The following is a 13,624-nucleotide window of genomic DNA, read 5'->3' on the forward strand; positions in this document are numbered from 1 at the left end:
CATCAATACTGTTTGAAGGGGATGGGGAGCGGTGGGTGGGGGGTTGTCTGTAGTGTAGCGGCTTCAGCGAATCACTTAAACCGCACGGGTATCCAGAACTGCAGTTTGTGTCAAATCTTTTTTTTTTTTTTTTTTTTTTTTTTTTTTTTTTTATTTTATTCCAGCCTTGGTGCTATTCTCAAAGGAATGCATTATGGGAGTGTGTGATCATTAGTTTTTTGGCAGTGCCGACAGGCTGAATGGAAGCTAGTGTTTAGTACCGCAGCTTCCCCTGCTGATATGCTATTCCAGCTAGCAGGGCTCTCTCTGCCAAACAGCACGTCATCATTGTTTTCTGCACTGCATGTACCCTAGTCAAGAGGGGCTGAGCAAGTGGAGTCCTACAGATCATGTTGAGTGGGAATGATCTCTGGACATAAACACTACCCACACAGCCAGTTTCTTTTTTTTTATAAAATATAAGTAAATGAACATGCTGACCTACATCATTCACAGGGTAATAAATCAATGGATGACTTGGATGAATTGCTTATGGCTGAACTGAGACGAAGGCAGCTTAGATCTTGACAGCTGGGCTGAGGAGAGCTTGTTGACTGTGTTACTTCAATTAGTGCAATTTTAATGTATAATTTCAGAAGGCTTCTCGGGTACCTGCTGGAGCTCCGAGCAGTGTGTTTGTGTGCGGAGTAATTTGGTCGCTGTGTGTATTTCTAAAGAATTAAGCTAAACTCACTGTGAGCTGCTACCTGACTTCATTCAGGATCCTAAATCAAATGGTTTGCACCAAGTAACAGCGACTGTACTGTGAACTCTGGCTTCAGGAGCCTGCTTTCTGTCACAGCACACTAGCAAGCAGCTTGAACACTAATCGTGCTAGATTATGATTTTTTTCTCTCACAACAATGAAACTGTTCACACTGAGTGACTGGTTGAGTGATACAATACTTGTACCATATATTCGATTCGTTTTTTTAAAGAATGTTGAAGGTCCTACATGGACCCTTTTTTATTAAAGAATCCGCTGAGAGGTATCCCCTTTGCTCATGCTGTAGTAATGTGAATGACACATGTATACAGTCCCCCTGCACTAATGCCAGAACCACACTTGCGTTTTTGGTTTTTTATATTTTATTTATTCACCATCATTGGGAATGCATGGCAGAGATCCTCTTTAAAGTACCACTGTGCGTTATTTTATTTATTTTTATTTTTTTATTGTTTTAACTGCTTATATGCTGCAGTCTTGACAGGTGGGTGACTGTCCTTCTCACCTGTGCTTTTGAAAAGTCTCTCTTGCAAGGACAGCCTAGTGATCATATGCCTTTTAAGATCTGTGTGGTAACCTGACAAATCTGGCTGTATTTCTGTGTCTTGGAGACCACTAGATCAAGCACAGTTTCCATTATGAAACATTTTCTGTAGAAGGATTTTATACCGCCCGTGTTAAATATTGTAACCCTGTAATATTTTTTTCATGGTAATCTACTTTAATTATGAGTTTATAACAGCCTTCCAACATCACTGTGATTTGTCATTTGGTATCTGATCATTAGCTGCCTGTGAAGGTGACTGAGCTCAATGTTACTGGATCCAAGGTATTAGCTTTAAACATGAATAAGAAGATCCTGCGACAGGCATAAGAGCTTTTATACTATTTTAAAAATAAATTAAGAAATGGATGTATAAAAACTGCTAAAACACAAACTATTGAAGCGTTTTTATACACTAATACATGCTTGGTTGTCCTAAAGTTAATCTATTAATTGATTTACTGTACCAGTTCAAAATAACTGAAGTTTTCTGGCTCTGGTTTCTATTTACTCAAAGGGATTAATTTGTCCAATTCAGCAAAGTGCTACAGATACCTGAAACTAGCTTTTATGCTATATTTATGTACTGGCTAAGCATACAAAATACAACAACCTTTTCATAGTGCTGGTTATGTGGCTTTTGTGACGGATTTCTAAATATTTTTAAAACGATCCTCGGTGCTTCCCTGTCCGTGGCCGTGGCTGGCAAGCAGGAGCCCTAAAGGGGGTGTCCCGGCTGGGTCCACTGAGAATGTGTTGGTGGTCTTGGTCCTGAACTAAATGAAAGGGCTCCACACCCGGCACTGCTTGGCTGCTTTGTAAGCAGTAATGTATTTGGGGCGAAGGTTCGAATGGTGGCAGTAACTTCTGAGACTATGATGGGTCTGAGGCGCTATACTAGGGCCTGGCTGTGTGTGAAACAATTGCCTACAGCTCTCTTTGTAGTGCCTTACATACGGATAAATAGACTTCTCGCTCCGGTTTTGTTAACCCTTAACCTGTAACGGGTTGACAGTTAAACAGTTGTCTGTGCGGCAACAACGATGAAGTGCCATCTATCTGGGTATCTTGCATGTGGCGTACCTAACTCTCTTACATTTTTTTACTTTTTTAATTTAAATAATAAAAATAAAGCGTGCCTTTTTATTAAGCACTCCATTACTAGATTTTCAGTGGCTTTTGTAAGCCTTTTTAACCTTAAACTGTTGCATAACCTCTCCTCCATTACTTAACAGCTGTGTGCAGTTGCATAAGTCGGAGCCCTCAGAAGCTGTCTGCAGTTTTGCATACTGAGCTGTATGTTATTATTTGTTTTGTTTGTTAAGTCAACTCAACCATTTGTAATAATTGCATTTCAGTTTAAAGTTTGGCAGTGTTCAACGGTATTGCTTGAGTTTAAAATAGTGGGGGATTGGCTTTACTGTACAGCAATAGACAAGGGGAACTTGAGATATCTTGATTGTGATCATTAGAGTCAAAAAAATGAGGGGTAGATGTGATATTTTTTTTTACAGTAGTTCTAGCTGGGTTTGAAAATAGGGTGGTCCCTCCAGGGCAGGTTTTGATGTTTTGTGGACCGAGCAGCTGCATGTTCATTCAGTACCTGCTTCTCTCGGAGAAACATCAATCTGCCACCATTCATCTGCACTCTATTCATCACCAAATGAAAAGAAAGCAAGGCAGGGCCCCTCGGACACCTGTGTTTTGGCTCCCAAAACCACAGGTACCAAGGTGTGGCTGACTCCCACCTGATGGCAGCGGTGGTGAGGTAACTTTTTCTATATAGTCTCCTCCTACATGCGCTTTTCACATTATCTGCCCAGCAGTAGCCAAGTGTTCTACATTGCTTCAAACAAAACGCAGGGGGAAGATTAGAATATTTTATGAGCTGTGGGAGGGCATCCTTCATAGTTTACATTTTAACAGGTCGATTTTTATAAGGGGGTTTTGATTGCAGAAAATCTAGTTGAATGAGGTGGATCTGGGGGGTGAGTGGGGAGATTTGTACACCACTGGTGGCAGATTGCCAAGCAGCCATGGCCGATATGTGCGACACAACTGCAGATTGTCAGGGCGACAGAAGGAAGTAGGGGGGTGGGGGTGGTGGGCATGGGCAAAAGATTAACCAGAAAACAAAAGGGACAAGGTAAATAAAAACAAGACACGTCTGTTCACTAATTTGTCATGTGGCTGGTGTACACAATTGCAAATATTCACTTTAGCTACATATTGTATATTCTTGTTAATGGAAAGCAAAACAAATATGAATACCAGAGCAAGACTGTTTTCAGTTATACCATTTGTGCATGCAAGTAGGCCCTTGTTTGGTCATTACCCCCTTCTCTTCCTCAAGGTCTTCTGGTATTGGTTTTATCTTTTTATCTGAGACAGCACCTGTAGCAGCACAACAGAGCCTCCACACACATCTCACTGAGGTGGTGGCAGATGGAGTAGTAGTGCAGGTTATCCCCAGGAATTAATCAAACCTGATGTGACGTATTGGCCCTTGGAAAACCATGCTAACCTCACCACTGAGCCACCAGCACCCTAACCTTGGTTGAGGGAGAGGTGATAGGAAGATCTGCTACCTCTAGAGAAAGAGAATCCTATTGGACTGAGAACCCTGACAGTCTTTTCTGTGATGGAATCTTTGGGCAAGGTTATTCTGAAGGACAGCACCTCCCTTGAGCCCGGGTATTTGTGTTAACTCCCTGTTCAGATGTCTGAGGTTATTGCCTGATGTTGCTTGATCTGAATAAAAATCTGTTGCATGCTTCAAATATTGAAGTAATATAGAAGTATTACTTGGTAAGTTACTATCTAAACACAGGCACCAAAAGTCCTAAATCCTAAAAAGATCAGTCTTATTAAATGTAAAATGGGAAAATTAAGACCGTAATGATGATGCATTTGTTTGTATTATTTATTATTTTTAATTGCAATGGATTTCATGTTTACTTTAAAAACAATTACACACATTTCAAAATCATTTTAAGTTACCCTGTAGCTGTAAATTCTGCCAATGTCACAGATGAAATACATGAGACAAGTACCCCCCCCCCCCCCCCCCCACCCCAACCTTGATATGGGTCTTTATTTTTGCCTGTCTATACCAACCTGGTGTAAAACGTTTGCAGTCATGATTCAGGTAGAAACAGAAGTTGTCTTGGCTTAGTTATGCTGGGGAAAATATTTCTGCTCTCAAACTAGGGCTTTACGGAATAGTTCATGCCAGACAAAGCAGATTGCAGAATGTGCCAAAGGCATTGAAATAAGTTTATTAACAAAGGTCAACTGCTCCTATTTATTTGTTTGTTTGCTGTCCTGACTCCAGGGATTGTAAAATCTACATGTCTGTTTTTGTCGAAGGGTACCTTTCTGGTGTGACCCAATCATACTTTTCCTTAAACAGTTGCGACAGTCGTTTTTTGCAGAAACCTGAAAATCGTACATAATGCGATTGATCATTGGGACCAGGCTGAGAGTGGAAACTGAGAGTGTGGGTTTACGCAATTGATCAGTAACATCACAATACACCATGCTTATTCAGGTGATAACCCCTTTGTAGTTGGCCCAAGGTGATTTTACAAATGCGCCTTTTTTTATTTATAGATATCAGGCAGCCTTTCTGCTGTGGAAGTAATTAACGCATCAAAGGTCAACTTGCTTTGGTTTAGTTTTTCATAAACTCATTTCATTCTTTTCTACCAACATCAGCTTTGCAGTCCCAGCAGGGGGTTTACTGAGCATTTAAGCTTCGGCTCCTGATCTCTGAAGAGCTGCTTTCTGTGTTCTGTGATTTTACTTCAGAGCAGTTTCCCCAAATCCCTTGTACTGGCTGTTTGGTCCATGGTGGCTAGTGGGGAAAGCATGCACATGATGTGCCACAGTGGCACGATTTCTTTGTTTGCAAAAACAAGGACTGTGACCTGCTGGATTTAGTGTCGCTGCTTTCAGTTTTGTTTTTGTAAAATATTTTAGTGTCTCCTCAGATCCACAGTCTAGGTACCGTATTCCATATTGAAACGATCAAATTACCAGCTTAAATTTGTTTTTGTTTTGTTTTTTTTGTTAACAAACCACTTTGGCATAATTTGTGAAATTGCAATTATGTGAATGATTTTAAGTCAAGGGTGGATCTATATCTATATCTATATCTCCATCAAAAGCGAATATTTTAGCAAACTGTCATGTGATCCTGTCCTTATCCCTCTCGCTGTTCTCCCACCCAATCCCACACAAGACAGATGGCCCATTCACAACACCACTCACACAGCACATAGACTACAGAACAAGCAAGCGAAGCCAACACACACCAAAGAGAGAGTGAAGTCTCCACACACCCAGGAGAAAGAGGTCCCACTGATGGGGGGGGGGGGGGGGGTAGGAAGTAAAACACACGCAATCTCGTTTGCAGTAATACAACACAATATACCCCCGGTGCACAAACAACTATTTACATTATTTCCTCTTCTCATCCACCCTCTTCCACAACCCTCAGTCCAAACTGTGTTAAAGTTGTTGCAGTTGGGGTTTATCCTGGAATTGGGATTGGGACTGACCCTGCGGCTGTGCCTGGAAATAGGGGTAAAGCTGATCCTGGGTGTGGGATTGGTCTAGTCACTGCTAAATTTATTCGCTTGCTTCCCATAGAACACATTTCTATTACTGTGGAGTCACTCTCTTCACCCAGTGTGGCCGCTCGCAGTCGGTGTAGACACACCCATACTTCTAAGTGATTTCACTCGCATCTCTCTCTTCCAGGGTAGATCTGCGTTGACGTGTTCTTGTAGACATCATAGTTTTGCGGTGCCTTTTATTGCCATGGTACAGAAGACGCCGCTGTATCAGTCAGTGCTGGCTCATTCTAAGCAATGCCTCCTAACCTGGGTCTTTGTCTTTCACAGAGCGCTGCTGCAGCCCCAAGCCCTGTGCTCGGAAACATTCCTTCCAGCGATGGGATGCCAGGGGGTCCGATCCCTCCAGGGTTCTTCCAGGTAAGCCTTTTCACAATACAAGCCCCACAAGTGGAGCAGCAGGTGAAAAACTGCTCTGCCGTTCCCCATGCTCCTTTTAATAAAGGACTCGACTGTAGTGTCATAAACACGGCATCTTTCACCAGCCTCAAGTCATCACATAACTGTCGAGGCTCATCAAAACAGTTGTTTGGAAAGCATTGTGTTTTTTATTGTGTTTTTCCAGGGTAGGAGTTCTTCATTATCATTAATTCTGCTCTTTTTGCTTTTAAGGATTAACACCCTTGTAACAATAACCTTGGATTAGCCTGTATGTTCTGAGCTGGTGTTGCCCGTCTGTAGAGGGCGGCGACAGTGTTGCTGGAATGTTTCTTTGTATGAAAGAGCATGTTGCCATATAGACCCAATTTTATTCAAATGTTGTTCTTTTTCTAAATGATTTACACAATGGGATGGGGTCAGTCTTACTTGCACCGATGAAATGGAAAGTTGCACATAAATCAATGTCTGCCTCAGTGTTTAGACATGCATCAGCAGTTAGTGTGAAATGGTCAAATAACAAAGCAAGGTGTGTGTGTGTGTGGGATTCCACTGCCCCCTACTGGACAGATTTGTCAGCTGTGATTTCACTGTATTCACTGTAAAAATTGTATGTGGAGTTAAAATGTGTGTTTTGTATAGAACTAAATTAATTTGGAAGGTGAAGATCCTGTATTTTATACTTTTTACGATCTTTTCACGTATGCTTCTCCATTGAGCTGACTACTGCAGACCGATCAACCTGAGCTCTTTTAGCACAAATTATAACAAATCTGTATTTCCAATGTAAAGTCCTGCAAATAAGAGAATTATTTTACACTGGGCGATTTTATCATAGTGCCAAAAGAAGCAGATTGTTTGTTTATTGTGGCACCTTGAGCACAAGACTGCCGGTGTACAGTGGGTGCTGCACGCACGTTGGATTGGGTACCTCAATGAAGGAAGGGATCTCTCTAGAGTACATTTTCAAATGCTGCTGTAAGCTCAGTCTGGTGGCAGTCATTAATGGGGTGTGTGTTTTCACCCTTCATTAAACTGGGAGCAACGAGGGGCATCATGCTTGCAATCAAGTGTATCGCTAGCTTTAGAAATGCTTGCAGCCAGCCCCCTTTTGGTTTCACTATGGTACCTGCTGTCAGGATTACATGGTCTGATTGGCAGTGTAATCAACATCTAACCAGAACAATCTAAAGTGATTGAGGGGGTAACACAATGTACCTTTTTATTACATTTCTACTAGCTATGAAATGCACACTGTAAAGTACAACTATTTCTTTACCATTGGAAATTCAAGGGAGGGATGGAAGCTGCAGTTTTAATGGAATTGCCTGCATTCATTAAAATGTAATTACAGCAGAATTGTTTGCTGAAATTCCAATTGTTATACTTAAATAACATGAAGAACTACACATTGTTTATTCTAAATAACCGAACAGTAATCACAGGTACAAATACAGAAACCTACTATAGAACTTATTTTTTTCAAACCAATGGGGTCACTGAAAGTGGTTGAAGATACAAGAATTGCAATGAAATGGGTAATTGAATTGCAGTCTGTGCCAAGATACAACTTGAATTACATTTTAACTGCAATTTAAGAATTGCACAAATATGATTGTGCCAGACCCCAGGTACAAAGGGGCATTCAGAACAGAAAATAGGAGAGAATTGAGGGTCTGGAACCAACTCCCCTGTAATGTTGAAGCTGATACCCTGGGATCCTTCAAGAAGCTGCTTGATGAGACTATGGGATCAATAAGCTACTAACAACCAAACTAACAAGATGTGCGGAATGGCTTCTCATTTTGTAAACTTTCTTATGTCTCTTCCGTTCAGGGGCTTGTAAAAAGAGTTAGCAAAACATTATGAGCTTTCATCTGTGATCCCATGCTTAACATAAGAGCAAATACAAAATTCAAGTTTCCTAGGGCTTTTTTTTTTTTTTTTTTTTCCCACACCTTTTACAATGGGGAAAATAAGTGCTTTAAAATGCACAGTGTAAAAGAAAATCTTGATTTTTTTTTTAAGTTCAGTGACTCTGCCCCTGGCCCCCAGGGATACAAGAGGAAGCCACTACATTTTTGTTGTAGATGCTTGTCATTGTTACATTCTGAAAACACTGGGCTCCTCCCTCCCTGGCTGGCTAATGAACAGAAAGAATATCCAGTGTTTGCAGAAATGTTTTCATGTAGCGTGCATCTGCAGATACATTATCCAGAAGTAGCTGTCATAAGCATTAGCATATCAGGATAAAGCGGCCGGGAGGACTTCATTTATTGCTGCATGTTTTCTGCCAAGATGATGCTTCGCAAAGATTTGAGTGTGTAACGTTTTTTTTTTTTTTTTTTTTTTTTTTTTTCCCCCCTACATATCCTATACATTAGCTCTTAATATTGGCTTGGCGAAAAGCATCCATAGATGTGTGTATTACATTGCTTATTACTGGAATATAGATCTACTGTAGCGTGATTGCCACAGTCCTTGTCTGAATTTGCATAATGTTCCTTTTAAAGTTTGATGGGTAATTCCTTCGTACTGGACTAACGGCAAGCCCAAGACTGCTAGATCAAAGCTCTGTTTATTGAGATAGAGCAGGGCTTCTCAAACTCAGTCCTGGAGACCCCCTGTGGCTGCTGGTTTTCATTCCAACTGAGCTCTCAATCACTTAACTTTACCCTTAATTGAACTGATAATTTGCTTAATTAGACCTTTTTGTTTTCAGCTCATAAACTGTTGCAGAGTTCAAGTTAATTATAAAATATTATTGTTAACTTGAAATCTGCAACTGTTTAAGATCTAAAAACAAATTTAAACAAACTGTCAGTTGAATTAAGGGTCTAGTTAAGTGACAGAGAGCTCGGTTGGAATGAAAACCAGCTGAGGCAGGGGGTCCCCAGGACCGTGTTTCAGAACCCCTGGGATAGACCCATGACCCCCCAACCCCTTGGCTTGTCATGTTTTAATTAATAACTTAGCAGTATCATTTTCACAAAATTTAAAACAAGGTGCAGCAAGAATAAAGTAACCTTGAAAAATGGAGAGGAAGCATTCCCTATAGAGCACTTCTACCTCTTACAGACCTACTTTCTGTAGTTAAGTGGGGGTTTCCTCTGTTCAGTTATTTAAGCCTACTTTCACGTCTCAAGTTCAATTAAGTATTTATATACTTACATTTAAGTGGGGGTTTCCTCTTACAACATTTAAGATGTTGTTGTTTTACAACAGGATTGCTTAAAACGTCACAAGTAAAAACAACAAATTTTAACCTCCTACTCCACCCCCCCCCCCCCCCCCCCCCCCCCCCCCCCCCCCCCCCCCCCCCCCCCCACCCCCATTGTTTCTCCACAAATCTTGTAATTGTCATCTTGCTGCTTAGTGTTCATTGTGGCTGAGTCTCACCAGTACAAAAGAACTGCAGGTGCATCTGCTTTCAGTGCCCCCCCCCCCCCCCCCCCCCCCCCCCTTTTTTTTTAATTTACGTAATTTGAATTTCTCTGCTCCTGTTCTGTTAATTGTGGTACCCTCTAATCAGTACCATTATCGCAGTGCTATTCATGTTTGCTAAAGCTGCTGAAACAAATGCCTGCAAAATTGCTAAATGGCTAATTAATGTCTGTTAATTAAGAAAATTGCTCATGGTAACAAACCATGTTGTAGTTGGCAGCAACTAAGCACCAGCACTTGTTGATTCATGGCAGATGCTGATGTGCTTTGCCTGCCATTAGTACTGGTGATGGCATGATATGAAACTGTCACACATAAAAAATAGTATGTAGAGGGTACTGTATCTTGGGGTCATTCCTTTTTTGAAGTCTTTTTTTTTTTTTATAATTTGCTATTGCTAAACAAAAGATTTTTTCAACTCCTCTTCCCTTCAGCATTTAACCCTTCCTGCCATACGCTACCACAAAAGCGTTTCCTGTAGATGTTTGCTGCTCTATTACGGCACACAGTGGTCAAAATATCTCCATATATGGGATGCTTTCAGTACTATAAAAGTGTAACTGGATCCGACCAGGGAGATCAAATGGACCAACTATTAATGTTTACTTCAAGGAAAATTTTGCCATCCTATGGCTTGTCTTAAAAGTACATTGTGGGTTTTCATAATGTTTCTAGCTACTAATCCAGCACAAATTCTGTTTAGCGCAAGGTGCTTGTCAAAAAACAGAGCATTGAAGGCATACTCGTGCAAAACACTAAACAAAGCAGCTGTACCAAATGTGGAATTTTTTTGTGTATTTTTTCCCCCAGTTAAGCTACAGTATAATTTATTATTTTCTTGCTTCTGTCTGTCTCTTTCTGACAAACCATCCTGTTGCTGTGCTTTAACTCTGCCTCTTGCTTTCTAACTTAGGGACCTCCTGGCTCTCAGCCCTCGCCGCATTCACAACCTCCACCTCACAACCCTAACATGATGGGACCCCACAGCCAGGTAATGTGGGTTAGGCTACCTGCTTTGCTTTGTGCAAATTTAGTACACCGTCTGAAATGTGTGTTTTAAAATCTGGGTTTTCTATCTTTTTGTCTTGTACTGTTGTGTTCTTCATATCTGGTTGATAAATGCAGTACCTCAACTTGTCTTGCAGTGAAAGGTGGGACAGCTTATTGTTTGGCGATCTCTGCTTGCAGTGGGATTCTGTTTATTGAATGTGCTTTTTCAAGCTGGGATTGGAATGTAGAATCTAGTAAAGTCTCAATTCAGTTTGAGTTCTTCAGACCAAAGTAATGAAAAGTATGCATCTCCCAGGATTATTGTACTGTGTATTCTATAACCAGCTGTGGCTAGTAAGTGCTGCAACTCACAATATTGCACTGCACCAAAAATTGTGTTTTAAGAAAACATCAAGAAAAAATCAAGACTTTTTAAATGCATAATTTATTCCTTGTTGTTGCAGCCTTTTATGTCACCACGATATGCTGGGGGCCCAAGACCCCCCATCAGAATGGGAAACCAGGTATGGTCTTTTGTACATCAGACCAGTAAAACAGACTAGAATGAAAACCAAGCATCATAGTGGCAAACAAGAAGACATTGCATCCTAATCTGCAGACTTCTAAGTAGACTTACTGGATCAGGAAAAAAGGGAGGGAAGTGACAGTGTCATTAATGTATTGTGTGCTTTGTTAGGCTGTATTTGCAATATTCAGATAATTTAGTTTATACACAGCACTTTATATTGGTAGAACAGTTATGTTTTAATTGGTCAAGTCACATTGATGCTAGATATGGTTCACCTTCACCTGCCACAAAAAGTTGTCAGACTGGTTTAAAATTGCAAAGGGTGCAGCTTATCCCATCTATTAGGTGGAGAAATGAGCCATAGTTATTGGACCAAATCTAGGGATAAGTTGCAAGGGTCAGTCCTCAGTTGTACTTGTGCTTATCCTCTTTCTCACCCCAGAGCAAAACAAAAAGGGGCTTGTTTGACAGTGACACTTATCTGTAACACCTCAGATATAATACCTGAGGTGGAAAAATGCTTCTGAAATTGCTAAACATTAAATTCGTTCACTCTAAAGATTCTACTAGAGGTACTTCATAACATAAAGAATGCTGGAAATAAGCTTCAATATCTCTATCCTTACAGGGATTTTGTTTTAAATTCGTTCCCAAAGCTCAGGCCTAAAAAGTCAAGTCTGTATTACCCATGCTAGCCTATGTCCACATACCTTGTTGCCTGAGGGGTCATATTTGTAGCATGTCAGAGCTATTACATGACATACTAATTGTCGAAAACAAGCCCTTGGCAGTGGGGATTAAAAGGCTAAAATTAGTGTTTTTCCAATGTTTGTGATTCCTAACAGCTTGTCGGGCTGCAGGGCACAAAGCGCAGAGTTGCTGACCTGTTTGCTTTCTCTTGTAGCCCCCAGGAGGCGTCCCTGGTGCTCAGCCACTGCTGCCCAACACAATGGACCCCACACGGCAACAAGGTGAAGTCCCTAGTTTGTCTGCTGTCTGGCTTCCTGCCTTTTGGTGTGGTGGTGGTTGTTATTGTTTCTAAAAAAAAAAAAAAAGGTTTCTAAACAATGTTGTTTTTGTTTTCTCCAGGGCATCCTAACATGGGAGGACCAATGCAGAGAATGAATCCACCAAGAGGAATGGGCCCGATGGGACCTGGACCCCAGGTATGCTACGCTGTTGGCTGTGTCTGAACTCTGAATTATTCAATTTTCATACTTCCATGTGTGCAATCTAATCCATTTACACAGTGTTCATCACTGTAGAGTTTAGAGTTATCAACCACCAAAAGCCTTGATTCTCCAAATTCATAAGTCCTACATAATCCCTTTTGTATGGTTTCTCTGGGTTTATTTGCAGGAGTCATTCATCAGCATTATAATCTTGACATTCCCATGCATTTCCTCCTGACTAACCCTCTTTTTTTCTCTCTTCTCTTCTTGGGTTTCATCGCGTTATGGTAGTCTGATCCTTGGTTATCATTGCAGAACTATGGCGGCGGAATGAGACCTCCACCCAATTCAATAGGCCCTGGCATGCCTGGAATTAACATGTAAGACACAAAGATTTTGTGTTCAAATTGCGTTTTTTCACACACTAATTCCCGATCCAGTTAGCTGAATTTGAAACACATGAGTGTTTTTCAGACTGACCTCTTTTTTTTTTTTCTTTTTTTTTTTTTTTTTTGTTTTTACTCTCCAGGGGTCCAGGGGCCGGCAGACCATGGCCCAATCCTAACAATGCAAATTCAGTAAGTATCAGGGTGTTGGGGTCATCTTTGCTATTGGAGCCTGTTTTGTATTTTCTATTTTTGTAGACCGTTCCATAGGCCCTTTTGGTGACCTTATTTTTCAGTTTAAATGCAGTCACAGTGACAAATACGTCTTTGTTTGTTTTACAGATCCCATATTCTTCTTCATCACCAGGTGCCTACGTGGTGAGTGTGTTTATTTTGCATTAACAGAATGTGCTATTCTCCAGGCAGTGAGTCAAAATATCCTCTGCTGTGGGAAGTGACTTTATCCTATTGGGGGAAACTACTTGCCTGTCTGCTACTGCTGGAGGAAAATGAGTGGCAGAGTTCCAGTTTGTTACAGTATCCCAGAAACCAACACTACAAAGGAAAAAACACCACCCTTTAACCCTTTTACCTCTGGAATACTTGAACTCTGAAATGCAACTACTTTATCCCAGTAATCTATTACAAAAACGGTGCTCCTGTTGTATTTATGTTGTTGCTGCTTATTTCAGGACAGAGTGGTGAAAGAACCGGAGGCTATGGGGTTAAAATGCTTTTCCTGCATCATTGCAGTTTTTTAGTCACCAGTACATAGTAG

General features: G+C 40.9%; 1 protein-coding gene across 2 annotated transcripts; it reads left to right on the forward strand.

Moving 5' to 3' along the window:
- The first annotated feature begins 325 nt into the window (after positions 1-325).
- On the forward strand, positions 326-13,618 carry LOC121301227 (single-stranded DNA-binding protein 3-like). 2 transcript variants are annotated; one of them, XM_041230369.1, is made up of 9 exons: positions 326-400; positions 6,218-6,307; positions 10,683-10,760; positions 11,224-11,283; positions 12,193-12,259; positions 12,378-12,454; positions 12,776-12,840; positions 12,990-13,038; positions 13,189-13,618. In XM_041230369.1, the coding sequence occupies exons 1-9, from the start codon at positions 344-346 to the stop codon at positions 13,246-13,248; spliced, it is 603 nt and encodes a 200-aa protein (XP_041086303.1). In that variant the 5' UTR covers positions 326-343; the 3' UTR covers positions 13,249-13,618. The 2 variants fall into 2 exon arrangements, with proteins under 2 accessions (XP_041086303.1, XP_041086302.1); XM_041230368.1 differs by having other exon boundaries at positions 328-400; positions 12,752-12,840.
- The last annotated feature ends 6 nt before the right edge of the window (positions 13,619-13,624 follow it).

The sequence above is a fragment of the Polyodon spathula genome, chromosome 27 (assembly GCF_017654505.1).
Source record: "Polyodon spathula isolate WHYD16114869_AA chromosome 27, ASM1765450v1, whole genome shotgun sequence".
NCBI classification, from domain to species: Eukaryota; Metazoa; Chordata; class Actinopteri; order Acipenseriformes; family Polyodontidae; genus Polyodon; species Polyodon spathula.

Coding starts and splice junctions, on each gene's coding strand:
- LOC121301227 (XM_041230368.1), top strand. CDS start 344: ATGTACCCTAGTCAAGAGGGGCTGAGCAAGTGGAGTCCTACAGATCAT. Junction 12,455..12,751: donor CGATGGGACCTGGACCCCAG/GTATGCTACGCT, acceptor GCGTTATGGTAG/TCTGATCCTTGGTTATCATT. Junction 12,841..12,989: donor GGCATGCCTGGAATTAACAT/GTAAGACACAAA, acceptor TTTACTCTCCAG/GGGTCCAGGGGCCGGCAGAC.